Genomic DNA, 27,567 nt, shown 5'->3' with positions numbered 1-27,567 from the left:
ACCCTGGGAGGAGAGGAGCAGCTGGTGGGAAGGGAGCTCCAGGGATCATCCCAACCCACTCCCTCCCATGTGGCTTGAGGCAAGGTTGTGTGGCCACATCATCACTGTTGGGCATCCCAGAGACAGGGATAAGTCACGTGTGTACATCTGCATCCCTGGCAACCTGCTCTCCTTCTCTTCAGAGGTGACACAGAAGGTGAGACCAGGCAAAGACCACACCTAAATTCTGCTGCCTGTGCAACCCTCCCTTTCCTCATCTTGCTCCCAGCCAGGAGCCAGGACACGGAGCCAGCGGAACTTACCGCTGTGCTTGCCCTCCCTTTCCTTTTGTTTTTTCCTCTCCTCCTGCCACTGCCAGAGGAAGAGCAGGAGAGTCCACCAGTCACATGCTGCTCTCTGCACAAACCTGCTCAAGGCATTCCCCTCCTGACACCTTTGAGAAACCCTTCAGTGCTCCAAGTGAGTCTGTGGGTGCTGCCTTTAATCATCATCTCCGGAGGATTACAACAGCTGGATGAGAAGATAAAGGCTTTTCTCTCCTTTTTCTCATTCCTTCCTTTTCACTTTTCCTCCTGAAGTCAGAGCAGTTCCCAGCCAGGAGGCATGGTGCTGGTGGGAGCCCTGTGCAGCCTCCTGCTCCTCTGCCTGGTTGAGGAGGGCATCAGCAAAGTGAGAAGATACTACATAGCTGCAGTGGAAACCAGCTGGGACTACACACACAGCGACCTGCTGTCCGTGCTGCAAGCGCCTGCAGGGTAAAGCTCTTCCTTTTGCAGGTCTAGAGCCCTGCCCTGGGTGTTCTCCCACCCTGGCACGTGGCACTGGGAGCTTGGCTCCAGACATGGGGGTAACCTGGCAGGGTGGGTGCACGGAGCTGCTGGCACAGCTGGGAAGGGTTGGTGAGCTGGGGAGTCACTAAGTGCAACCCCTCACGAGGGACAGGTGGAATTGAGAGAGAAAGATGCAAACCTGCTCTGCATCACTGTTCTGCACTGTTTTATCTTAATGCCATTTGCCTAGGAGCCCTTAAAGCCTGTGCTAGGAGCCATGAGCTGATTTTCCAGCCTGTGCTCGCTTTTCTGCTCTGCATCCTGGGGGCTTTGGGGAAGTGTGAGGGGAGATGGGCACCTCTGACTCCTGGGCACTGGGGTTGGCTGTGCCCCTCTAACATAACTGGGCAGCAAAGGCATTCCACTGTGTCTGCCCCTGGTAAAACCCAGCTTTAGTTATTTATATCTTTGTGTACATTACATTTCTGGCGCTGAAATTTTTCCTCAAGGAAATGAAAATGATTTGTAGCATTTGGGTAAAGCATGATATTCATGCACAGTGGTAAGGAGGAGGAAGGCATGGTTGTTTTGCTGTGTACTTTGAAGTAGGAAGGAAACATGGGAGTTGCATTGCTCAGGCATCAGGATAGTGTTGTCTGAAGATGCAGCTGTCTTGGACATGCATGGCTGTGAATGTCCTGAGGTTGGCATGGAGAATGAAGCTGGATGGCTACACCCCTGTGGGTCAAGGTGTGCCCATTCCCTCTGCCCTGGTTCCATCTCCCCTTCCCCAGACTCTGCTGAGGCAGAATCAGCCCATGATCCCATCTCAGACCCAGAGTGGCCTGAGCAGCGAGGAGCTGTGGTCAGGCACTGGAGCCAGTGAGGAGCTGTGGTCAGGCACTGAGAGCCAGGCTCTAGGGATGACCCAGGTCAGCCTGACTAGCTGCTGTAATCACTGTACCCCAGTTATGCTGTTTCTTCCCCTTTTGATTACTTCAGTAGGAAAGTTGCATCCAGCACCCCCCCTTTTACTGATCCCCCTGCCCTGCTTTCACTGGTGTTGCCCTCAGATCCATTAGGCTGTGCTAGAGGTGATGACTTCCCTCACACTTAATTTAGCCCTGTGGCTTTCCATTTCAGCACTGGCTTTATGATGCACTCAGGCACTATTCCTGACCCTGGAGTGACTCAGGGACCTGACCCTGCCTGGGGATGAGTGGGGCATTGGCAGGCAGTGTGATGGCAGTTGTCCTTCTCTAAATTGGGGGGAAATAACATTGGCTGTCTCAGAGGGTCTTGCTGGTGTGCTGCAGCCTGGAGAGGCAGAGAGCTCCTGGGCAGTGCAGCTGCTGGGGAAGCTGATGGGAGCCAGGGCTTGCTCCTCATGGCTGTTCCCAGCTGCATGGTGGTGCCTTTTCCCTGGCCCTGCAACCTCAGCCCAGTTCCCTGCTACAGAGGAGGGCACAGGAAAATAGCCAGGCTGGATGTCAGGGGCATGCAGGAGTGAGCCAGGAAAGTGTAGTGGGCAGGCAGAGCTGCCCCTGAGCTGGGCTGTCCCTGAGCTGTGTCTGTGCTGCCTTCTGCTCCACACCTCAGTGTGCCAGCACCTCATGGCAGCTCCAAAGGGGCATCTCCAGCCAGGACCTCCAAACCCCCTCTGTGTATCCAGGGCTTTCTCTGGCAGGTTTATAGAAAGCTCTGTCAAATTAATGGGCTACAAGACACCAGGCCAGAGCTGCTCACACCTTCCCCATGATTTCAGTTTCTCTTTTTCCCAAGCACAACCCCACCACAGGGTCAGAGCCAGGACCAGCACATGCTGCAGTGGCTCCAGGGATCTCAGCTCAGACATGGGGCTGGTGGACACGTAGCAGCAGCTCATGTCTGAGTGTTTTGGCAGTGCAGGATGTCTCCCAGCTCCAAGAGATGAACAGATAGTGTGCCTAACAATGCTGATCCAAGGTGCCAGAAACTTATCGGCCTGCCTCAGCTCCAGCTGCCCCTGGGGAAGGAAGTTCACAGGGACCCCAGTGACAGAGGACTGGCCAGAAGAGTCTGATCAGACATGCCTGGGCTGAACCCCGCCTGCTTGTCTCCTGTGGGCTCTGCTCTGCCAGGACTGGGACCCAGCACTGAGCCCTGCTGTCACTAAGAGCCCTCCCAGCCATGCCCCTGCATGCCAGCAGAATCTCCCTGGCTCCAGAGGGTTTCTGCCTTGTTTACTGCAGAATTAGCAGGACCAGACCATCATATCTCAGAGCTGCATTCTCAAATTTGAGCTTTCTGTGAGCTAGAGATTAAAGCACAGCTTCCTGAGAGTGGACAGCCGAGTGTCAGCAGCCCTGAGCTCAGCTCCCTCCCAGTGTGGAGAGAGAGCAAAGCTGGGGCAGGACCCCAGTGCCATCAAGCCAGGAATGATAATGAGCATGGACAAAGTCACAGAATGCAGTGGCACTGCTCCCTGGGGCTGTGCCTCCTTCCTGGGGCTTCCTTCCAGCTTGGGTTTGGGGTTACAGGAGCTGGGTGACTGTGGGGTTACAGGAGCCTGTGGGGTTATAGGAACTGGGTGCCTGTGGGGTTATAGGAACTGGGTGCCTGTGGGGTTACAGGGGCTGGGTGCCTGTGGGGTTATAGGAACTGGGTGCCTGTGGGGTTACAGGGGCTGGGTGCCTGTGGGGTTTTCGTGGGCTCCCATCCTGCTCTGCCCCTGAGGAGAGGGGACCCTGCTCTCCCCACAGCACCCTCCAGCTGCAGGTGGCTTCCAGCCAGTGTTGTGGGGGTGAGTGTGCATTGCCTTTCCTAAATTTGAGTCACTCTGTCTCCTTCCTCTTCCGCTTGAGGAAGAGTTGCAAAGGGAAATGCTGCTCGAATTAAGACTTAGTCAGAGCACGACAGCAAATCTTCTCTGCTTCTTAAGTGGGAAGAAAACACCACCTGGCTTTTGCTCCAAACAAAACAAGGCTGTAAAGGTCTGTCTGGTTACTGGAAATGGTCTTAGTCCTGGGGCTGATAAGGCAACCTCTAAAATCCTTGAAGAAATTCATGCCCTTGTTATCCTGATAAACAGGCTGGATTCCTTCTGGAAAATGAATTTGTTAAGCTTCTTACAGAGAGAAAGTGGCCAGCAGAGATAAGTGGGGTGTGAAATACATTCAAGGCTCCTTTATCTTCCTGCTGTGAAGTGGAAATCCCATTTTAGGCAGAAAAGAAACAAATGTGGGGACATAGCTCAGACACAAAGCAAACTGCCATTACCTGCCAGCAGTCTCTTTCCTGGGGGGAGCTGGGGAGGATGTGAGTTACAGTGATGTGATCTGATTGCCACACCTGAAGGTGCTGGGGTTGGGGTGGCTGCAGGGCAGAGGTCACCATGGCACTGCCAGTGCTCTGTCTCTGCTGCCAAGGAATCATGAAGCTGGACAAGGCAGGAGATGGGCAGCAATGCCTGCTGCTGTGCCCTGCCCCAGCTGCATCTGGGTCTGGCCTTGTGTCTTCTTCCATCATGACTAACACCACAACAATAATCACTGCCCTGCTGTCATCTGTATGCTGAGCAAAACATTCCCAATCATACCTGGGAGCTGTCAGGAAATCCAAAGGACACAGCAGGGTGAGCAATCCCTGGGGCTCCAGCAAGTGAGCTGGTGGGAAGGGAAGGAAGGGGATGGATGTTGGATGTTCCCCATGCATGGATGGGTCTGTGCAATCAGCCTTGTCTTTCCTTCCTCCTGCAGCATTTTGGGGCATGCAGGCCCACGTGCCCCCCCAGCTGGTGTCCCTCCCCAGTACAGGAAAGCTGTTTTTGTGGAGTACCCTGATGGCTCCTTCACAGAGCCCAAGCTGAAGCCAGCATGGATGGGTAAGAAACACCTGAAGTGTGGGGAGCTCCAGCAATCCTTCACAGCCACCAGACTCATCCTGGGTTGGGTGCTGGCTGCTCTTCAGCCAGGAGCAGGAGAGCAGCTGGGTATGGCAGAGCTCCTGGGGTACAGGGGGCCTTGCTGGAGCTGATGCAGCTGATGCTGCCCTGCTGCACGAGGGACAGCCACTAACTGTGCTTGTGGAAAGCCAGGACCCTTTGGGGCTTCTGGCAGGGTATGAGCTGCCTGATTCCAGCTGCCTGACCTTATTGTCTTATCCCTTCAGGCCTCCTGGGCCCCACCATCCGAGCAGAAGTCCATGACACAGTGGTCATCACCTTTAAGAACTTGGCCTCCCGGCCCTACAGCCTCCATGCTGTTGGGGTGTCCTACTGGAAGGCATCAGAAGGTGAGCTGGCAGCATCAGGGGCTGCAAATCCTTGTGTGCCACCTGCCTGCCAGGTGTGCATCCCTCCCTCAGCCTGCTGTTCATGTCCCTCTGCAAGGACAGATGGTCACAGAGATGGCCTGGCTTGGGGGAGCAGCATGACCATGCCCAGCCCAGAAATGAGCTGAGCAAACAGTGCAGAGCAAACCTGGATCTGCTATAGAGGTAATACACAGATTAAATTGAAGGCTGGATGCTTAGGGCAAGGAAAACTGTGCTGTGCAGCCTCAGGGCAGGTGCACAGCCCAACATGTGAGTCTGGCACAGCTCTGCTGCTGCCCTGAGACCTGTCACAGCCCGTGGGACTCAGTGCCCTGGGATGGAGAGGGGCTGTGTTCTGGCGGGGAGGAAGGTGTGCTGGACCTTCAGTGACATCTGGCCATGTCTTTGGTTTTAGGAGCAGGGTATGAGGATGAGACCAGCCAGCCAGAGAAGGAGGGGGACAGGGTGGATCCTGGGAGGACACACACCTATGTCTGGGAAATCCAGGAAAACCAGGGCCCGACAGACGACGACTCAGCGTGCCTGACCCACTCCTACTCCTCCAACACCAACAGTGTGAAGGACATCAACTCTGGCTTGATTGGAGCCCTGCTCGTGTGCCGACCTGGTAAGGACTGCACAGGCTGGGGACAGGCCACGTGCAACCATTCATAAAAGCAGAATAATCACAGATGCCTTCCTGAGGGTGAGCAGGGCAGTGGAGTCAGTGAGCTGTGCTCAACAAAAGTGCTGCTGGGATTCAGAATTGAAATTCTGACAGCACAAGGTGCAAGAAGATGTGACTGGAGTAAGATTTGTCATCTGTGGCTGAGACATATCCTGGAGGTAGTTGTCCAGACCTGGAAATGACTGGGCACTGTCTGCAGGCTCCAGTGACTCACCAGGAGCAGCTTCTCCACTGAGCAAAGGTCTAAGGGGAGGCACCACAAATTGACCTTTTGATGCCTTCTGGGGGCAGCTGCCTCTCAACCATGGACTTTTGGGGGACTGCAAGACTGGAAGCAGGGCTGTTGCAATTTGAGACGTGACAAAAGCAAAAACCACAGCCTGGCCTTGGTTTACCAGTTCTTGAAGAGCACAGAGGGAATTCCCTGGGTGCTTCTTGCTGACCTTTAAAGAAATCCATCTCATTGCATCTTGCAGGGACCCTGGCCAGTGATGGGAATGAGGGCCTGCAGAAAGAGTTTGTGTTGCTCTTCGCAGTGTTTGATGAAGGTAATTGCTGACTGAGTGGTGTCAAACCCTGCATTCAGCAGGGTCTGGGGCATTTGCTTTGTGTTCAATTAATGTGAGCACAGCTTCTCAGCACCCACACCCCTCCCAAGGTTTTCTGCCTGTCCAGTCCCCCAGCCAGTGTGCTGCTGGTGCAGTACTGCCCCTCCTTCTCTTCCCCAGGTGTAGGGAACTTGCAGCCCCCCCAGCTCTGCCATGCCATGCCCTGGCCCTGCTCCCATCACACAGGTTAAGAGGGGAGTCATTCCCTGTCATGTGTAGTGGTCATCCTCACACCCATGCAGAGCCATGTCCAGGTGTGCTGTGGATTCCCACAGGCACCACACATGAGAAGGTTTATTTTGCTTTGAAATGCTCCCAAGTGAAAGCTGACTGCACCCTCCTCTCTCCACAGGGAAAAGCTGGTACTCTGAGCAGGGTTCTGTCCCAGCAGCTGCTCAGCCCCAGGCTCACAACAGGACAGAACTGCACACCATCAATGGCTACATCAATGGCTCACTGCCTGGTGAGTCCTGCTGGGACAGGGACAGGGACAGGGCTGGGGGGCATGGGAGCTGCTAGGAGCAGGGCTGGAGCCGGGTCTGTAACCCTGAGGTAGCTTGGGAAAGGATGGAAGGAAAGGAGATTAAGAGGATCCATCCAGGTGATGGATCTGTTAGGCTGTGTTCACCTCAGAGGGGGTCTTATCTTTCAGCTCCTTGATCTGCCTTTCCCATTACAGCAGGGCAGGAGCTGTTTGCAGCTGTCTGTGTTGCCAAGTGCAGCTGACTTCCTTGGAGCTCTCCAGGAATAATGCTGGTAGCAGAGTTTTATCTTTTGTAGCCCTGTAGACAAGGCTGGAGGTACCATTTAGCTCTCATTAAATCACCTTCATAGGATTTTGGGAATAGAACCATGGAATCATTTAGGTTGGAAAAGACCTTAAGATTATCAAGTCCAACTGTAAACTTAACACTGCCAAGTCTACCACTGAACCATGTCACTGAACCATGTCACATATATAAGTCCTGGGCAGCCTGTTCCAGTGTTTGACAACTCTTTCAGTGAAGAAAATTTTCCCAGTATCTGACATAAACTTCTCTGGTGCAGCTAAAGTGACAAGGTTTTCTCTCAGACTCTTCTTCTTCAGAAGAGCAAAAGAAAAGGCTGGGTTTGATCTCAGTGGACACAAAAGTTGCTGTGTTCTGGTGTTCTCTGGGAATAGATCCAGAGCTGCCTGAGAGTGAGGAATCTCCAAGACAAACTGGGAAACACTGTCAGGAGAGTCCTTATCACCAGCAGCTCTGGTCAACCACATCCTAAAACCTCCCACTGGGGCCTGGCCATTCTCCAGCAAAAAAAAGCAAAAGTCCCCTAAATTCCCTGTCCTGATGGGTTCATAGAGGTCAAGAGCTGAGGAAGCCTCATGGTCAAACACCATCTCTGCACAGTGAGTTTTCCCTGGAGAAGTTATCCCCCTCCCTGGACACAGGACCTGGCACCTGAGAGGTGTCTGATGGAGAGCTGGAAATGGAGAGCTGGAAATGGAGAGCTGAGGGCCTCAGGATGGAGCCTCCACCCAGTTTCCTCCAGGCCCTTGGGATCTGTTCCAGTCACCTCTGCACTCTGCCAAAAGCGAGTATTTGACTTTGTTTGGCTTGAGTGTCCATGAACTTGTTATTCACTTCCCTGCTAGATTACAGAGCCCTTCAGCACATATCAGTTTCTCCCCAGGAAAGTAGTTTTACAACACAGTCAAGCTCTTTCCCATTTCCTAAGCACACTGAGCTCTTTGAGTGACTCTGAGGAAGGAATTTTCTCCAGCACTCAAATAATCCTGCTGACCCCTCTCTGCCCTTTGTGGTATTTCAGCTACTGCTGAGGATGTGCTGAAGCCCTGCTCCAAATGCAATGTTTTAGCATCAGGCTTGCCAGTGTTGTGATCAGACAAATGACTCTCCTGTCCAATTTCCCTGTTTACAGAGCCAAGGAGCACATCTCTCTCTATTGCCACTGCATCCCACTGTGAGCTCCTACCAGCAACCCTCCCAAAGTCCCCCAGCCTGTAAATCTAGTCTTATCTCAGGGGGATGATGGGACAAGTGCCTCTGTTTTGCTCAGTCCACATTTATGTGTGATTTCTCCAGCCTGAAGCCAGCACAGGAGCAGGGGACTCTACCAGACTCTACTCTACTCTACTCTACTCTACTCTACTCTACTCTACTCTACTCTACTCTATGTCTGACTCTGAGTCTTTGGCACCAAGAGTGGGGACAAGAGCTGGGCACAGTGCTGACTCCTGGCTGATTTCCTTGTCCCCTGGCAGGTCTCACACTGTGCCTCAAGAAGCAGGTCCATTGGCATGTGATCGGGCTGGGCTCTGGGCCAGAAGTCCACTCCATCTTCTTTGAAGGCCACACATTTCTGGTGAGAAGCCACCGCCTCAGCAGCCTAGAAATCTCCCCTGCCACCTATCTCACAGCCCAGACCATGCCAGGAACAGCTGGCTGGTTTCGGATGTTCTGCCAGATACTGTCCCATCAGCAAGGTAACCTTATTTTCCAAGAGTTTGGGGGAAGAGCAGGTCAGGGGATGGCCTGGGCTCAGGGTTCTGTGCAGTGCTGCAGCTCCAGGGCTCCTCCTGCTCCCTAGTGTTACATCCATCTGCAGCCTGGCCATACCAGATGACGTGGGTTGATCCAGGTTGGCCCATTTGATGGGAAAAATAATGGAGAAATTTCCAGGCAGGGCTTGGGTGGGTGCCTGCCTGTATTGGCACATGAGTGTGACCCTTTCTGCCTGGCTTGTCTGACCCCAGTTGGCATGGAGGCCTTTGTGAAGGTGGAGGAGTGTCCTGAGGAACGCCTGCTGAAAACAGGGAAGCAGTTAAACGAGCCAGAGGACCTGGATTACCCTGAGGAAGATGAGCAAACTTTTCACGTGATCCAAGCACGCTCCTTTGCCAAAGACAGGCCCATGACCTGGACTTACTACATTGCAGCTGAGGAGATGGACTGGGACTATGCCCCTGTGAAGCCAGTGTCTCTGGACAGGTGAGAGTGGGCATGTGTGCTCCTGAGGCTGCTCCTCAAGGCAGCCCTGCCACCTCTTCCCCTTTTCCCCAGAAACTGCTTTTCATTCTGCCCAACCTGGACAGTTTTGCTCTTCTTTATTAACACTAACAGTATGGATGCAGGACAAGAATGGTTTTGGAAAGGCCATGGGAAGGCAGCACCTGGCTTTCCTCCATTTTACCAAATGCCCTGCAGAGACATATGTCTCCAGGACATTTGTCTCTCTGTCACCAAGGCCTCTGGAATCAGTCCCTTCTGAGCAGACAGCAACTCCTGGTGACCTTCTCAGCCATCATCCAGGTCCTTGGATGATGGAAGGTCCTGCTCTGTTTCTGACATGTGGCCATTTGCTCTCTCTCTGCCTTTGCCTGCAGAAACATGTCGAGCCTGTACCTGGAGCCTGGCCCACAGAGGGTGGGCTCAAAGTACAAGAAGGTGGTGTTTGTGGAGTATGAGGATGCTGCCTTCAGGAAGCGCAAATTGTCCAACCAGCAGGACAAGGGAATTCTGGGGCCTGTCATCAAGGGGGAGGTGGGAGATCAGTTTAAGGTAAGAGAAACACAGCTTACCACTGCAAGGGGAAATTTCAGAGCTTGATGCTGTTCCTACTAATAGCTCTTGGCTTGTGGCTGAGGTCTGACTTTAGTCATTCAGTGCTCTCTCATGTTTGGCAATGCTCAAAGTTCACTGGAAAGGCAGATGGTACTGGCAGCTTAAGGTAAATACTGTCAGTAAGATGCACAGGATATGGCTCAGTCCCTCTGATTTGACTTCTTTGCAGGTGTCTTAGGAACTGTGTGAGTTAACACATGACACATCACATCCAGCACCTTCCTCTGAGGCAGGAGTGTCCTCTCATCCTCTGCTCTTCTCCATCTGTTTGCTGTTACAGCACTGGGCACTGTCACTTTTGTCTCCCAAAGTGCCTCTCCTGACCACTTGACTTGTTGCAGCTGGGAGGAATGGGATGGTTTCCAGCAGCTTCACATTTCTGCTCCCTCCCTGGGGTTCCCTGTGCAGCTGTGGGCATGTGACAGAGCTGTTTAGAGAAATAAAGGAAGGGCTTCATGCAGTGAAGTGGGGAGCACTTTAAAGCTCTTGATTGCTGTGCATACTTAACATCCTGGTCCTCCTGGATTGATGGCCCTCTTCTGACTCATGTGTAAAGTAATACTAAGGACAGCAACTTTCACTTTAATCAATCTGATATTTTCATGCCCTCCTTACTACACACACCTCCCAGAAAAATGGACAGCATAGGCTCATCACAGAGAAATTATGGTTTCTTGTATTCTGACTTTGTGATCCCAGACATGTCTGGGTCCCTCCTGTTGATCACTGCAGGTAGCTAACCCCTGGGCAATGCTGTCCAGTGTTTCCCTCTCTGCAAGGACCTCATAGCACCTTCAAGGGCTTGCAGTGATCAGAAAACACCAAAACACCAGAAAACAGTGATCAAAAACCATTCCTGCTGCCTGTCCTCATTTCAGATCGTGTTCAGGAATCTAGCCAGCCGACCCTACAACATCTACCCTCATGGCCTCACCAGTGTCAGGCCCTACTATGCCATGAGACGCTCACAAGGTAAGGCAGGCCATGGGAACTTGGGATATCACCTGGCCACTGCCATTTTTCTGGGCCAGGAGAGTTTCCTGAAGCTTGTGGTAAGACTGGTTGTCCATTCACCCAAGAACCTGAGCTCTAAAATCCCAGGGATTATGGTGATTCTGGGTTCATGTTCCCATTGGTGCCATGTAACCCTGTCTTTAAGGAGGGCTTCAATGATGAGTGGGAGCAGGGGCATTTTCAACCAGGGAGCTGGGACCATGTTAATTGGTCCATCCTGGAGCCCTCCACTTTCTGACAAGGCAGGAACCATCCTGGTGATCCTGCCTGTGTTTGCAGTTTATTTACAGCCCTCACTCCCTGGGCTTCCTCTGACCTGCATTTGTGGGGAGGTTCACTGTGATTTAGACTCTCCCTCTTGCAGGTTTGTAGTTTTTGCTCTGGGGTTGTTTTTTTTTTCCCTCCAGGTTTCATTCTCAGAACTGCTTTCACCCCTTGTTACTGTGCTCCCAGGACCATGACTTGTGCAGGGCCATCCCACATCCCACCAGGATCCTGGGATGGGCATGGGTGGTTCCCTCTGCAGCTGGTGTGGTCAGGAAACCTTTCTGAGCTCTTTTAAAAAGTGGGATCACCCCTCGCAGGAGCAGCCCAGACATAACTGGTCTGCTCTTGGGTTGTGTGTTGCCAGAGAAAGATGTGAAGGATATTGCCATTGCCCCTGGGAAGTCATTCACCTACAGCTGGAGTCTCACCACTGAGGATGGCCCAACGGAGGCAGATCCTCGCTGCCTCACCCGTTTCTACTACAGCTCCATCAACCCCGTCAGAGACACTGCCTCAGGCCTGATTGGGCCCCTCCTCATCTGCTCCAAGAAGTCCATGGATCAGAGGGGAAATCAGGTGGGTCTTTCCTTTGTTGCCTCAACTTCTAGGCTGAAAGGCTGGAATGACTGTGGTAGGTGAATATTTAAGTAAACCAAAATGTATCTGTCCTGTTTTCTTCAACCCTACCAGCAGTCCTAATGACTGCCTTCCCCATCCTCCCTTGCATGCTCTCTTTTCACCAGATCTGCACCCTAGCTCCTGTGAAATAGCAGTAAACTTCTCCATACACCCAGTCTGAGACCTGACAGCTACACTGGGCACCAGGGGTGCTCTGATCAGACCAGGAATAATTTCTTCCCTCTCTTTTCCAGATAATGTCAGACAACATGAAGTTGGTGCTGTTTTCAGTCTTTGATGAGAACCACAGCTGGTACCTGGAGGAGAACATCAAGAGGTTCTGCTCTGATGCAGCCCATGTGGATACCCAGGACCCTCAGTTTTATGCCTCCAATGTGATGCACAGTGAGTACTCAGCCCTGCAAAGGCCCCACAGACACGGGCTCATCCCTGCCCCAGGGAGTGAGCGGGGGATGCACAGCAGCTCAGCAGCCATGGAGGGAATTTGGTCTTGAAATGTTTCACCCCTGCCCTCTTCCAGCTATTAATGGCTTTGTATTTGACAACCTGCAAACAAAACTCTGCCTGAACGACGTTGTGTACTGGTATGTCCTGAGTGTTGGGGCCCAAACAGATTTCCTCTCCATCTTCTTCTCTGGAAACACCTTCAAGCGCAACATGGTCTTTGAGGACGTGCTCACTCTGTTCCCGTTTTCTGGAGAAACAGTTGTCATGAGCTTGGAAAAGCCAGGTTAGTGACATGGGCTATTCTGTCAACCACGGGCTTGGCATCCCAGCAGAGATCAATGAGCACTTCCAGCCAGTTCCCTGATGGGTGCCCAATTCCCTTTGACAGTTCTGAGAGCAAAGGGATCCACAGCCGGCTAGAACAGCAAAGTGAGAGGCAGTGATCGAATCTTTCAAAGCTTAAATCAAATAAATTGAATTACAGTATTTTACTTAATCAGTAGGGTGTGTTAAGGTCACACATGCTGCCAAACCAGTAGCTGGCTGCAGTAACATGAGCCTGGTGGACATTTGCAATCTTGGCTCCAAGCTTGAAGGTGAAGGGGAGTGGCAGTGCTGTCCCTGCTGTGGGTTCAGCTGTTGGTCATGCCATTTATCTCCACACTTCTGCAAGGACAGAAACCACAGCCACGGAGAAGTCAGAGAAAAGATTTGCTTCAGAGTTCAGTTATATTTCCTCTCACTCAGCACTTTTCTCTTAGAGCGGTCAAACCATTTCCTCCTCACAGAGAAGACACAGGATTTACCATGTGGTTGCAACACTGATATGAAGGTCATGAGCACTGCAGCCTGAACCAAGCTGTCAGGGTTTGTAGACACCCCAGGAAGCTTTCTACAGCCCAGCCAAGCCTCACATCCGTTTGAGCTCAGATTCCTCTGCTTCCTCAGAAGCAGAGCAGCAGCTCAGCCGGCAGCAGGTGGCAGCTCTCTCCAGCAGCAAAGCCCAGAAATCACACATCTCACCCTCTGCTGGGAGCAAACACACTGGCTGGGGATGTGAGAGGGAGGCAGCCTTTCATTTCTTTCTCCTTCAGTGGGAGAGCTGTGCTGACTGTCTTTGGGAGAGAGGTGTGTTTGACAGCACCAGGATGTCTTTGGGGATGGGTTATGGTGACTGCTGCTGCTGCTGGAGGCTCCACGGGTTCTCACTGCATTAACTGCTCTCACCAAGCTGTGCTTGGGCCCTCACAGGTGTGTGGAGCTCACTAAGCTCTGCCAGCCCTGCTGATGGTGCTTGTAAGGCTCTGATGTTGCCAGCAACCCTGTGGGTCTGGCTGTAAGACACTCTAGGGACTATGAAAGCATGGAATCACTACCATGAGCCAGAGGTTGCCTGAAAATACAGGTTGCACTAGCAAGGGAGCAGCATGGTAATGGCATCTCTTTAATTTCCCACTGAAGTGGGCTAATGGTGTCCTTTTGGCCTCTCTTGAGACAGGTGTGTGGACGCTGGGGTGCCTAAATCCTGATTTCAGGGACCGAGGGATGCATGCCAAGTTCACGGTGTCGCAGTGCCAGTATGAGCAATACACTGATGAGGAAGATTATGTGTATTCTGATGGGGAGGAGGTGGCCTTTGAACTCCAGCCCAGGGGCTTCTCTAAAAGAAAGAAGTCATGTGTGAATGAGCAACTGAACAACATCACCTCTTCCAGAAATGAGATAGAGAAGACAAGATTGTGCCTGACAGAACATGGGGCCCTCCAGAGCAATGGCAAGATTTCTGATGCCTCTTCCAATGGCACATCAACATTTTTAGGAACAATGTCAAATCCACATGATATTTCCATGGCTCCTCTGCCAGAGACGAGCTATGACCCAGTGTCCTATGAGTCCTTCTTGGAAGATGAAGAATTGTCAAAAATCACCAGCCAGGAGGAAGGGTTTGGAGCAGTCCCACCTGGAGAACACTTGGCAAGCGTCAGTGGAAGGGTCCATGGTACTGTGAGCTCAGAAGAAGATCAGCAATGGCTGCACCAAGCCACAGCAGCTCCAGGAGATGCTCCAGAGCTGCAGGAGCCAGTAAAAGGAATGACAGTCCAGTCTGGTGGTAGAATAGAGAACCTGGAAGCAGAGCCTCAAAAGACAGCTACTCATGCAACAAGCTTGTGGGACTCCATTGCTTATGCTGCTGGCAAAGGCCCTCTTCAGGAGAATGGGAGCTCAATTCACCAGAATGATCTGGAGCACAACCTGGCACTTCAAGATGTGTCTTCAAAGGGAAAAGAGGACAAGTTGCTAAAAAGGGCTGATAAAATATCCTTTAACCTGTATGACTCAGAGGAGACAATCAGTACAGGCCTGTCTCTAAGTATTGATCACAACTCTTCCTCCACATTGAACAATCCTTCTGCACCTCCAGATGAGACAGAAGATAATAGGACTTCTCATGCTGTGGTTCACAGTCACACCATAGAAAGCAATTATTCATCAAATGACCTAGATGCTAGGCTGGACAAAAGGCCTCACAAAGTGGTTTCACAAGGCTTTTATGAAACTTTTGAAGAGCAAAATGTTTCTTTGTCAGACAAACCTGTACCAGGAGAAACCTTCACAGATGAGAGCAACCCCTTGCCTGCGAAAAATGGCACAGAAAAAGCCAGTGGACTTGCCAAAGGCCTTCCAGACACCACCTTTGCAAACAGCAATGACCTTGAGCCACCCAGATATGTAATGACAGAAGAGAGGGATGAAGTAGTTTTGAAAGAAGTGTTTCAGGACGCTAAGGAATTAGCAGAGCTGGACAGTATTGCCCTTTCTGAATCAAATGTTGTGACCAATGACACCAGGCCATTCCCCAATGGCTTCTTAAAGAGCTCTGAGCAGTTTCTGAGACACAGAGTTACAGCCAGAAGCCCTGACTGGAGACCTAAACAAGCCAGGTCACTGGAGAGCAGAGGTTTGGGTCTTCCCAACACCAGCAGCAGAAAGCCTGTCTCTGATGGGGCAGAGCAGGGGAACAGCCAGCCCCCTGAGACAGCAGTGAATAAGGAAGCCCCAAAGGCGTGTGGACCTCATTCTCCATTTTGCATCACTCAATTCAAGAAGAGGTCCTTGGTATCAAGTGACACCTTGCCCGAGGTGATGGCAGCCCCACAAAGATCCCTGCCCTCATGGGGAGCACTGGGCACAGGACCAGCAGGGGCAGAGAGCAGCTCAGAAAGGCAGGGCACTGCTGAGGCTGCAGACCTGGCCTCAAACTGGGACCCAGGCTCCCCAGGGGCTGTGGTGAACATGGGGGACTTGCACAGCCCAGCTGTGGCCGAGCTGCAGCCAGGCAGAGCTGTGGTGTGGGGGGCTCCTGGGAGAGAGCAAACTCAGGGGAGAAGCCACATGGAGGAGGAGACAAACTCTGTGGAGCAGCTGGGTCAGTCCGGTCCTGAGCCTCAGCAGCTCAAGGCCAATGCCACGGAGGACCATGTGCCTGGGAGAAGGTCTGGGCAAAGCCCAGAAGGAATGTCTCTGAAATCAGCCACCAGAGAGAACTGTTCACTGTCTCCAAGTAGTCCCCCTCTCAACAACAGCACCAGAAAGCCAGCAGAGTATGTGCAAGACACTCCTCATGGATGTCAGGTGATCGGCAGAGAAGATGTCCTCAGAGAAATAGGGAACAGAGAGGTCCTGGGCCTAGGAGAGCCTAAGGAGGATGAGGAAAGCAACAGCACAGCTGGGGAGAGGAGCCACATCCCAGGGCACAGGGAGGAACCGGCCCTGAACAATGGGACACATTCCAGCCCCTCAAAGACTGCCAAGACAGACTATGATGAGTACAGTGACACAGAGCAGACCATGGAGGACTTTGACATGTATGGGGAAGAGGAGCATGACCCACGCTCCTTCCAGGGGGAGATGCGGCAGTACTTCATTGCAGCAGTGGAGGTGATGTGGGAGTACGGGGACCAGAGACCCCAGCACTTCCTAAAAGCAACGTAAGTGTGATGTTCCTGCATGCATTCCTCCTGCACTGCAAGGCACAGCATGATGTGTCACAGACAGCTTTTATGAAAAATCCTTTCCTTAAGATTTTTTTCTCCTGAGAAGCTGAGAGGCCTCAAAAACAAAATGTAAACAATGATTATCTGCTGCTGTAGAATGCAACAAGTAGATCTGTGATTAATCTCATAGAGTTGTTTCTAATTAATGGCCAATCACAGTCATCTGGCTCAAACTCTCTGTCCAAGAAAAAATCTTTTGTTATCATCCCTTCTTTTCTATCCTTAACTAGCCTTCTGATGAAATCCTTTCTTCTATTCTTTTAGTATAGTTTTAATATAATATATATCATAAAATAATAAATCAAGCCTTCTGAAACATGGAGTCGGATCCTCATCTCTTCCCTCTTCCTCAGACCCCTGTGAACACGGTCACAATGATGCATGAGATGGCGTGTCCTGGCAGGCAGGATCACAGTTCTGTGCCAGTACAACCCAGCCAAGCAGCCCAGGGGAAGGATGCTCCCAGCATCTCCCCTCTACCCAGGGGGGTTTAAACCTCCAGAAACTTTGAGCTTCCTTGCAAGTGGGTCAGGGATGCTCTGGCTCTGTATCCCCCTGACCTGTAGCAACCCTGCCGTGGCTGTCCTCGCTGTGGGACAGTGTCCCCTGACTCAGCTGACTGTCACCCCTGCAGGGACCCCCGGAGGAGCAGGGGGAAGCACTCCTGGCAGTACCGCAAGGTGGTTTTCCGAGAGTACCTGGACGATTCCTTCACGCAGCCGGTGCAGCGGAGAGAGCTGGATGAACACCTGGGCATCCTCGGGCCCTACATCAGGGCAGAAGTTCAGGATGTCATCATGGTGAGTAGAAAGTTCCCATTTTCTATAAAACCATGAATCCCCCTGTTGTTGTTGTTGGAGTTCAGCCAGAGGGAGTGCTGCTCTGCAGTGCCCATGGGCTAACCTTCAGGACTTGGGGACAGGAGCTGCCCTGTTGGCATGTGAATGGCACCAGACTGGGACCTCAGTGGCTGGAGGAGTGGGCCAGCAGGAACCTCAAAGTGTTCAGAAGCAAAGCCCTGGAGCTGAGCCAGACCCAACCCCTGCAACAGCATGGCCTGATCAGCTCCTGGGTTCCATGGGGAGCCTTTTGGGTGAAGGGATGCAAAAAGGGCAGTGAGCTCAGCAGGGCTCAGTGCAGCTCTTTTAGGTGCTCTGTATTAGGGCAGGCTTGGTCTTCCCACACTACCAAAACTCCTTTAACACCTATCTGAGAAGAAGTTGAAAGGCTCAGGACTTGTGTCCCTGGAGAAGTTGCCCAGTTTTCACAGAAATCTTCACCAGGATGGGTGCAGCACCTTTGGTCTCCAGAGGCAGTAGTGTAGCTGACCTTGCTTCCATTGAGCAGGCAAAGGGCCTCATCCTGCTGACATGAACCCAGGATGTGCTTTCCACCAGAGACTGCACTGCACAGCTACAGCTTGTGGTTCAGCAGGGGTTGGGTCTGACATGAACCCAGGATGTGCTTTCCACCAGAGATTGCACTGCACAGCTACAGCTTGTGGTTCAGCAGGGGTTGGCCACTGCATGGAGACCAGCTGGAGGCCTGGGAACCAGGGACATCCTTCCCACCAGCTGGCTGGACCCACCAGGGTCCAGAGCACTGTCAGCATTGCTCCCTCACACATTCCACTGCTCTGCCTTCTCTCTGGTGCAGGTGACATTCAAGAACCTGGCCTCACGGCCCTTCTCCTTCCACTCCACACTGACAGCCTATGAGGGCACAGCACAGCAGGGTGGGGTGGTGCAGCCTGGTGGCCAACAGAAATACACCTGGAAAGTCCTGCCCCAGATGGCACCAACCACGCAGGAGTTTGACTGCAAGGCCTGGGCTTACTTCTCCAATGTGGACCTGGTAGGTGGGAGTCCCCATGGGGCATCCCAGGAAGGGGAGGAGGGCAGCATGCCTGGGTCCTCCTGGGAGGTCAGGAATTTCCTATGGGGCTGCGCTGAAAGCAGCTTGGGACTGTGTAGATTCTCAGGTGTCAATGATGAATACATGCTGGTGCTCTTCTCTTCCTCTTCCTCCTTCTCTTCCCCTTCCTCCTTCTCTTCCCCTTCCTCCTTCTCTTCCCCTTCCTCTTCCCCTTCCCTTCCCCGATTTGGTTTTCACCCCCTTCCCCAATTATTCCAGCTTATGATACTTACAAGAAACCAGCATTCTGCAGTTCCTTACCCCCATGCCAAATCTTCCTGAATTTGGCCCTGGGGTCCAGCGCAGTAGGGACTGTTGGACAGTTGGACAGACAGACACCACATCTCTTGAAAGCACATGCAAATGCTTGCTGCTCAGCCTTTCTTAGCTCGGTGAACCCAACAAATGAATCTCTCCAGAGAGGGAGCCAGGCCAGGGATGCAGACAGGTTCAGTGCTTTCCTCTTGGCTGTCTCTTGCTGGTGTCAGTGCCTCCCCGTGCTCAGAGGCAGCCCCTCATTCCCTGGCTCCCTGGCAGGAGAAGGACCTGCACTCAGGCCTCATCGGGCCTCTGATCATCTGCAACCGTGGGGTGCTGAGCTACGTTTCCAGGAGGCAGCTGGCTGTGCAGGAGTTCTCCCTGCTCTTCACCATCTTTGACGAGACCAAAAGCTGGTACTTCCCAGAGAACGTGGCCAGAAACTGCCGCCCTCCCTGCCGGCTCCAGCAGGACAGCCCTGACTTCAGGAGAAACCATTCCTTCCACGGTGAGGCTCCTTGCCCTTTCCATCCCACAGCCCATAGCAGGATGGGAATACCCCAGAGCCTTGAGCCCCTCCTGACTGCTGCCTTTCCCAGCCATCAATGGCTATGTGAGTGACACCCTGCCTGGGCTGGTGATGGCCCAGCAGCAACGGGTCCGATGGCACCTCCTGAACATGGGCAGCACTGAGGACATCCACTCTGTTCACTTCCACGGGCAGCTGTTCAACGTCAGGACCAGCCAGGAGTATCGCATGGGAGTCTACAACCTTTATCCTGGTGAGAGGCAGCACTGTGCACCCCCTCTGCCAGGGCTTGTGCCCTCAGGAAGTTTCTGTGGGGGAATACCAAGGAGGGGAAGTGGATCTGGACTGTTCTGTCCTGTGCTTGCACAGCACTTGGCACAGTGTGTCCCATTACAGGCAGTAACTCCGCTCTGCTCTGCTCTCCATTCCTGGCCAGGTGTCTTTGGGACAGTGGAGATGTGGCCCTCACATGCTGGCATCTGGAGGGTGGAGTGCAAAGTGGGAGAGCACCAAGAAGCTGGAATGAGTGCCCTCTTCCTGGTGTATGACCTGAGTGAGTGATTTTCTTGTGTCCTGACCCATGTGGGCACACAGGCAGCCATGACCAGTGTGTATTTGAGCTTTCTCCCCCACATCTCTCAGCATTTCTCTTGGGGTGACCCAAGTGGGACCTTCTGTGTTTTCACTCTGAAAAAAAGTTGCTACTTCAGCCCCTGCCAGCCTGCACAGCCCAGCAGAGAGCAGAGTCAGGGACACAGCTGGGGTGAAGGCTGGGAGGCCACCTTCATTGGCCTGCAAATATTTATTCCAAGAGCTCTTGTCTGCCAAATCTGAGGGTCCCTGGACCTTTCATAAAATGCACTTACCCAAGGAAGTGCATGCATGGGCTGCTCCCTGCCCGTGCTGTCAGTAAGGTACAGTGCTGCCTAGCCATGTATCAGGAGGTAAACTGAGGCACAGAGCAATGACAGGAGGCAGTGAGTGATGCTGCCTTACTGCAGGTTGGTCTGATAGAAATAGCTCCAAGAGCAACTGCAAAATCCACAGTAAACTTCTGATTCCACCCCAGAACAACATGTTTCTAACTCACCATAAGTAAGGACTGGGGAAGTGGTGTGGGAGAGTAGTATTTTATCACACTGCGACAGTCTCTCTTCTGTTTATAAAAGAATATTAAATGTCAGCCAGAAAAGGTTGCCATAAGTTAAAAATCTGCTTAAGATTTCAAATTTGCATTTTCCCCAGGAGCATTTGACATGCAGTGGAGATGCCAAGGTGTGACAAGTCACTAATAATAATGGTTATTATAAGAGACAAACATCCCTGTGCTCAGAGACCAGAAGAGACACAGAGAGAGACAAGGGTGTCAGGTAGACTTTCCTTTAGCAATGTGATATTTGTTTTCAAAAGATGCTGCCTAGCAACAAAAAGGCCCAGGAGCAAGATGTAGGTATAAGGATATAAGGAAGAGACACTTGTCAGCACTGCTGGGACATTAGGACATGGGAATGAGAGGTCATGGACTCAGGGAAAGGAGTTTGGCAAAAGGCTGCTGTGTCTGATGCTGGAAACTCTCTGCTCTTGACATGGGAGGTGTGAGCAAGAACTTCCAGCTATCTTAAAATCCAGAGATAGATGTGGAAGCCTCTGAAACATATCCCTTGGTATGAGAGAAACAAGCCTGGGAGCTCCTGGAGGCTTGCAAACCTCCCTGAGCCTGAAGGCTGCTACCCAGCTTAGACTTTTGCTGTCTAACCAACTGTCCCTGGTTTCTGTTCCCTGCAGACTGCCAGAATGCCCTGGGTATGGCCTCAGGTAGCATTGCAGACTCTCAGATCACAGCCTCAGGGCAGTATGGTGAGTAGCTGGAGGGCAGGGGGGCTCAGGGCAGCTTCAGCCAGCAGAACTCACATGTTTGCCTGCCCAAGTTCTGCTGCACTGAGTAGTGGAGTCCTTCCTCCATCCGTGCCCATGCCAGCGTCCCAGTCAGGACCTGGAGCCCTCACACACAGCTGGCCCATGGTGCCAGCGCTCTGCCACCCTGCCTGTGGCTACTAAACCCCAGGGTGGTCCTCAGGCCCAGTGCTGTGGATGCAGCTCTCACCACTTGGGCAGCAGCAAGGGCCAGCAGCAGCCTTGTGTCTGTGCTCCCTCCTTGCAGGGCAGTGGGCTCCTTACCTGGCCAGGCTGGACAACACCGGCTCCATCAACGCTTGGAGCACCGACCGCAGCAACGCCTGGATCCAGGTAAGAGGGGCCTCGTGTCTGAGGCACCACTGGGGGCATTGCAAGGCCATGCTCATGGGTGGACAGTGCCTCCCCAGCTATAAACAGCTATTCCTGCTGTTTCCTCTTCCCTCTGAGAGGGGAGCACTAAGATCCTAATGGCAGCTGCTCTGCTCAGGTTGCTGCTGGCCTGACCCCCATATCCATCCTCAGTGCAGCAGAGGAATCACTTCATGGTCCAGCTGGAGCACTGGATTGTGCAAAAATCCCCCAAGGACCAAGGCAGAACAGCTCACCTCTCCAAACAGCTCTCCCCTGCTCACTCCCAGCTGTTGGCTGACTTGTGCCCTTATGAACAACTGGTTTAATTACTTTCATAACCAGTGCTCAGTTATGTCAGGAGGAATCAAGTTTTTGGGGTTTTGGGGCATTGCCTGAACATGGCTTGGGTTTTCCATTAGAAGTGAATCCCTGATTTTCATTCTCAGGTGGATCTTTTGCATCCCACTATTATTCACGGCATAAAAACCCAAGGGGCCAGACAAAAGTTCTCCAGCTTCTACATCTCCCAGTTTGTTGTGTTCTACAGCCTCGATGGGCGAAGGTGGAAGACATACAAGGGGAATGCCACGAGCACACAGATGGTGAGGTCAAGGGTCTTGAGCAGAGTGCTCTCCCCAGATGGGGTATCCTGGGGTGAGGAGGGCTAGGGAGCTCTGTCCACAAGGCAGAAACCTCCTGAGCCCCTGAGATTAGGGCAGCAACAGAGACCATTCAGTGCCAGGTGGCTGAATCACAGGTCTGCAAGGGACTTGCTGTCTCATCTGTCTGATTTTAAACTATCTGAGCTACCTCTTTCCACCATCCCAGGTGGCTGTGAGATCCACCTCTCAATGTTATGTTGTGTTTAACTTAGAGCTAGGCATAAGATTCTACCTGACCATCTTTTTTGACCTCAAAGGCAAATTTGCCTTTCTAAAAATATTGTGCAGGCACAGATGATTTGGAGAATCTCCAGTCACTAGAAAAAACCCACAACCTAAATATGCATAAACTGATCAATCCATTGGAATAAGAGTAGCCAGAAAAGCCTCCATTGTGTGCACCATCTGTGGCTACAACTTTTCCCAGGTTCAAACGTTTGAGGACTGACTTTTTTCCTTATTTTTCTCACCCTTGTTTGGCGAAAAATATAAAACCAAGTTAATTTGCACAGACTCAAAGCTTCTTCTTCTCTTTTTTTTTTTCATTGGCCCACTCACACTTCTTTGGCCTGAACCTCACCTCAAATAATTTCCCTGAGTTGTCATTTTTATGTGCCAGACATGAATATTCTTCTCCCCAGTAATCCTTGTCCTGCCTATCTCTCTTTCCCCTGGTGCAACAATCCTTTTCCTCCCTCTCCCTGCAGCTGTTCTTTGGAAACGTGGATGCAAGTGGAGTGAAAGAGAACCGGTTCAGGCCCCCAGTGGTAGCTCGGTACATCCGCATCCACCCCACCCACTACAACCTGCGGGCCACGCTGCGCATGGAGCTCCTGGGCTGCGACCTCAACAGTGCGTGCCCCCCTCACATCCCAGCCACCAGAACTGCCCTCTGCTCTGCCCTGCTGGGGTGCTGAGCCCCAGCTCCACGTGTGCCAGGACCCCCAGGCAGTTTGGAGGAGGAAGGAGGGAGCTGGAGATGGCACTGAGGTGTTGAGGGAACAAAGCTGGAAAGTCTCATTGTGGTCTTAGAGATAAAAATCCCAGAGGGAGAACTGGGGCCACCTCTCACCAGCTTTTTTACTGACGTACAGGAAACTTCCAGCAGCAGCTAAGCTGGTGGATGGAGAGCTGCTGCTTCAGTGTGGGGGAGCAGGAAACAAGCAGAGACAGATGCTGTTGGCTTTTAGTCTGGTTTTGCCAGTTGAAGGTGAGATGGCTCTGATCAACAGTGCAGCCTGGGGAAATGGTGCCCTGGGATCGTGGCTTGGGCTTTGCACACCTGCTCTGCAGCAGCTCAAAGCAGCAGTGGCTGTGCTGTCAGCCCATGCCCCAAACCTGCCAGCTGGCTCTGAAGCAGCTGTGCACAAGCACACCTGGTCACACATATGCAGGGTGTCTCCCTGCCAGGTATTCTTGTCCTCCCCCTGGAGACAGGTTCTCCTTATGTTTCCTTACACCAGAAATTCTTCACATTCCTCTTAGATAAAATCTCAGGGGAGAAAAGAAGATGGGAGTAGTTAGGTCAGAGCCATGCTGCACACAGGGGCCCCAAGCAGTGCAGGGACCATGGCACTACAGAACTGGTAACCAGGGCAAAGGCACATAGGGCAGCTGGAGCAGTGAGCAGGCAGAAGGCATCTCCATGGTGGGTCTGTTCTAGCCCCTGACAAGCACTGCTCCTCTCTTCCAGGCTGCTCCATGCCCTTAGGAATGGAGAACCGAGGGATCCCTGATGAGCACATCACTGCATCCTCCCACAGCGCCAACATCTTCTCCAGATGGACACCAGCCCTGGCCCGCCTGAACCTTCAGGGCAGGACCAACGCCTGGAGGCCACAGGTAGCCTGTGTGAGGAGACAGCAGGCAGCTGGGAGCCCAGCAGGGTCCCCTAGTGTGGGAAGTGTGTGCAGCCACATGCACCATGCAAGCTGCACACTCACTGCCACGCTGATTTAGCACCCAGCAGCTCTGAGCAGATGTCTGGTAGGGCAGGTGGAGCAGAGGGAAGTGCAGGACCAGCTTGGCTTCAGCTGCAATGAGTGTGTCTTTCTCATTGCTGCTGGAGGGCTGAAGACAGTCTGTCCTTCCCCAGAGCAACAGCCCCAGAGAGTGGCTGCAGGTGGACTTTGAAGTAACCAAGAAGGTGACTGCAATCATAACCCAAGGTGCCAAAGCTCTCTTCACCCAGATGTTTGTGAAGGAGTTTGCTGTCTCCATCAGCCAGGATGGCATGCACTGGAGCCCAGTCCTGCAAAATGGCAAGGAGAAGGTAGGCAGGGCTGCTCTGTGGCCAGAGCCCATGGCCACCCCCAGGGCAGCAAGCACAGCCCTTGGCAGCAAACATGCTCACAGGATTTCTCTCCAAGAGCAGTGAGCCAGGCTGTGCTTCTTCCTTCTTTAAAGCGTGCCAAGGGGTGTTTGTCTGGGTTGATCCTGTCCTCACTATGCCAGCCAAGTGCATCCTGGGTTTCTCTCTCCTCTCCAGATTTTCAAGGCAAACCAAGACCATCAGAGCACAGTGAGGAATAGCCTGGAGCCCCCTCTCTTTGCCCGCTATGTGAGGATACACCCCCACCAGTGGCACAACCACATTGCCCTGCGAGTAGAGTTCCTTGGCTGCGACACTCAGCAGGAGTACTGATGGCTGCAGGGCCAGGAAGGGGCACTGCCAGCCCAAGGACAAACATCCCACCAGGCACTGAACCCTCCCCAGGGCTGGAGCCATCCCTCCAGGGGCCTGGCTGCCCCTGCTGCTGGGGAAGGGCTGCAGAAGTGGCTGGGTCATTATCTGCCTTTTCCTGTGTCTACCAGATGCCATATACTCAGATGTAATGATGAAGAATTAAACAGTAATTTTCCAGTATCTCTCTGCACTTTCTCCTCTGCTTTAGCCTTGGACTCTCCAGGGACCCATTCAACATTACCAGCAGCTACAAATTAATTAGCCTCAGAGCTTCTCAGCCTCGTTTTGCACAAATTCTTGCTGTCCTGGGCACAGTCCTGGAGGAGGAAGAGCAAAGATAAGGATGGGGGGTGGAGGCCTGCTCCAGGCCCCAGTGTCCATTTCACAATCAGTGGGGATGGGAGGCTGGAGGGAGGCAGCTCTTGCTCAGCCTGACTCAGCACTGGGCTTTGGCCCTGCACTTCCCTTTGTCTCCTTTCCACAGTGCTGCTGCTGCTGTGGCCGGGTGCCATCACCCCCCTTTCTGTTGCTGCCTTGAGCAAGCCCTCCTTGTTCTCCACAGGAGTTCTGTGGCTCCCAGGGACCCTGGTGGATGAGCTGCCACCTTGACATGACCCCCAGCAAGATGTGTCATGGGCCAGAGACACCTTCCTGACACCTGTGGCTTTCCCCCTCCCTGGCACCCACCCCACACAGTGGCAGAGGTTTCCCTTCCCAGGAATGACAATGAGCAGGGTGACACTGGCTCCTGCCTCATTCCTCTCGTGGGGTGGGGACCTTCCAGAGCAACAGCCACCTCACAAGGGTGGGGAGCACCTGGAGGGCTCTGGGGAAGGCGTGGAGTCATCCTTGTTGGGCAGCACTTCTCCAGCAGCTTGCCAGAGCCTGTGCCATCCCATCCTCCATCTGTGATGGGGGAGCTGGGTGGCCCCAAAAGCCTCTGGCAGCTGGTGTGGCAGGGAAAGCAGGGTTGTGAGGGGCTTTGGAGAATGGCAGGAGTCAGCTGGGTGCTGTCACAGTGGGATAGGCAGGGTGGCTGCAGCAGCCCAGCAACATCCAGCGATTGCCTTGTGAACTTCCAGGGTGTCCCATCAGAGCTGGGCAGTCTCTGCTCTCACCCGTATGAGATGTGGCAGGTCTGACACATCTGGGGACAGCTGTGGTGGGGACACCAGGGCTGTGCCATGAGCAGGGTGGTTGTGTGAGGGATGGCTGCTCTCAGGCACCCAGCTCCTGCATCCATCAGCTGCACTGGGCTGTGTGGTGCACAGAGATCTCCCCTCCATGGCCTGTGGCTGGAGAAAGCAGGGACACGTGCTGCAGACCACCCCACTGGTGTGACCTGTCCAGGAACCCACCCCCAGGGGAGATCAGAAACTGGTGTTTCAAATAACATCTTGAAAAAGCCTCAGGCACATTCCACACTGCTACACAGGGAGCCTTTGCAGTGGCCCTGGCAGTGATTGCATTACAGCCCAAGCAGGAGATGCAATCACCCTTTGGCTCAATTGCATTCTGACAACAACCAGGCACAGAGGTGAGGAGAGGCTGCCTGGCAAGCACTGGCCTGAAGAGAGGGATAGGAGCCATGAGCTTCTCAAAGGGAACACCCCTGCTTGAGGCAGAGTAGCCCTCAGCCTGGGGGGACAAAACCTGCCACCTCAGGCCCTTCTCAAGGCATCCTTCCTCAGCTCCAAGGCAACTCCATCTCTCCTATGGGTATAAATACCCTTCAGGGTCTCTACCAGTGGATGCTCAGCTTCATCTTCCCTCCAGAAAGGCTGCCATGTTGTGGCACATTTGTCTGGTGACACAGGGTTAGCTCAGAGCAAAAAAATCTGTGCACCAGAGCCCACTCTGGATTATTTTCAAATAGGAAGCACAGCTGAAATCTCTGCAGGAATCCCAGCAGCTTTCACCCACCAGCCCTGAGCAGCTCCAGGATGTTCTCCAGCCAGCCAGGCAGCAGGGAAGGGACTGCACTGAGAAAGAGCAGTAGTGGGCAGGCAGACAGATGTGTCTGAGCCTGCCAAGTTCTGGCATCCATTACTAGAAGCATGTCTTGACATTTATCTTGTGAGGAACGGAGACCAGACGCTGTTTCCTCCCAGCATGACGCAGATCTGAAATGCATCACATCCTCCCCCAGCCACAGACTTTTCTGTGCAGGGGAAGGGCTTGACCAGCATGAAGCCCTCTCTTTCAGCCAGGAGATGTCCTGCCTAGTCACAACCCTGCAAAGAGCCCTGCTGCAGCTCAGGCTGCCTGGCCGAATCCTCCTGGACCCCAGGGATCTTTTGTCTTTCATGGCTGAGCTGCCAGGGCTGCCTGGGCTGGGTGATCTGGTGCTCACGAAGCTTTCTGGTGTCTCCAGGAAGACAAAACACATCCTGGCTGTCTCTTTCTATTACAGCCCAAGCAGAGATCAATTGGCCAGCCAAAGTGTGTGTGGTTTCAGTGCTGAGCTGCAGCCAGATGAGCCATGGGCCAGGGAGGTTTCTGAATCTCCTTTCCCTCATGCTGGCTGGAGAGCTCTTGGTGTGCTCCCCCACTGGAGTCAGATGTGGGGAATGTTTGCAGCTATTGCAGCTGTGCAGGTGGGCACCATTCTCTGAAAAAGTTGCCAGCACACAACAGAAACAGGCAGTATCAGGCTGAAGAGAGCACCTGAGCAGGGACCATGACAAATGGGGAACAAAGCAGATTTAATCACAGCTTAAATCCAAGCTCAGCCATGGAGCTTCGACCAAGCTGCTCACCACCTCCTCCACCTCAGTTTTCCCATATGCAACCAAGAGGGAATGAACACACTTAGACATCGTTTTTCTGTCTGTCAGGTGCCTCTT

General features: G+C 52.9%; 1 protein-coding gene across 1 annotated transcript; it reads left to right on the top strand.

Moving 5' to 3' along the window:
- The first annotated feature begins 421 nt into the window (after positions 1 to 421).
- F8 (coagulation factor VIII) lies at positions 422 to 24,901 on the top strand. The gene is made up of 26 exons (XM_054641465.2): positions 422 to 755; positions 4,508 to 4,632; positions 4,920 to 5,042; positions 5,479 to 5,691; positions 6,228 to 6,299; positions 6,712 to 6,822; positions 8,623 to 8,844; positions 9,115 to 9,349; positions 9,745 to 9,919; positions 10,861 to 10,954; positions 11,628 to 11,839; positions 12,136 to 12,286; positions 12,423 to 12,632; positions 13,848 to 16,338; positions 17,039 to 17,204; positions 18,061 to 18,258; positions 18,856 to 19,084; positions 19,176 to 19,358; positions 19,542 to 19,658; positions 20,891 to 20,962; positions 21,267 to 21,352; positions 21,820 to 21,975; positions 22,743 to 22,887; positions 23,729 to 23,877; positions 24,131 to 24,307; positions 24,524 to 24,901. Exons 1-26 carry the CDS (start codon positions 604 to 606, stop codon positions 24,677 to 24,679), a joined length of 6,420 nt encoding a protein of 2,139 aa, XP_054497440.2. The 5' UTR covers positions 422 to 603; the 3' UTR covers positions 24,680 to 24,901.
- Positions 24,902 to 27,567: the final 2,666 nt, after the last annotated feature.

Source organism: Agelaius phoeniceus, chromosome 14 (assembly GCF_051311805.1).
Source record: "Agelaius phoeniceus isolate bAgePho1 chromosome 14, bAgePho1.hap1, whole genome shotgun sequence".
Classification (NCBI taxonomy): Eukaryota; Metazoa; Chordata; class Aves; order Passeriformes; family Icteridae; genus Agelaius; species Agelaius phoeniceus.
This window is presented reverse-complemented; position numbering and strand designations above follow the sequence as displayed.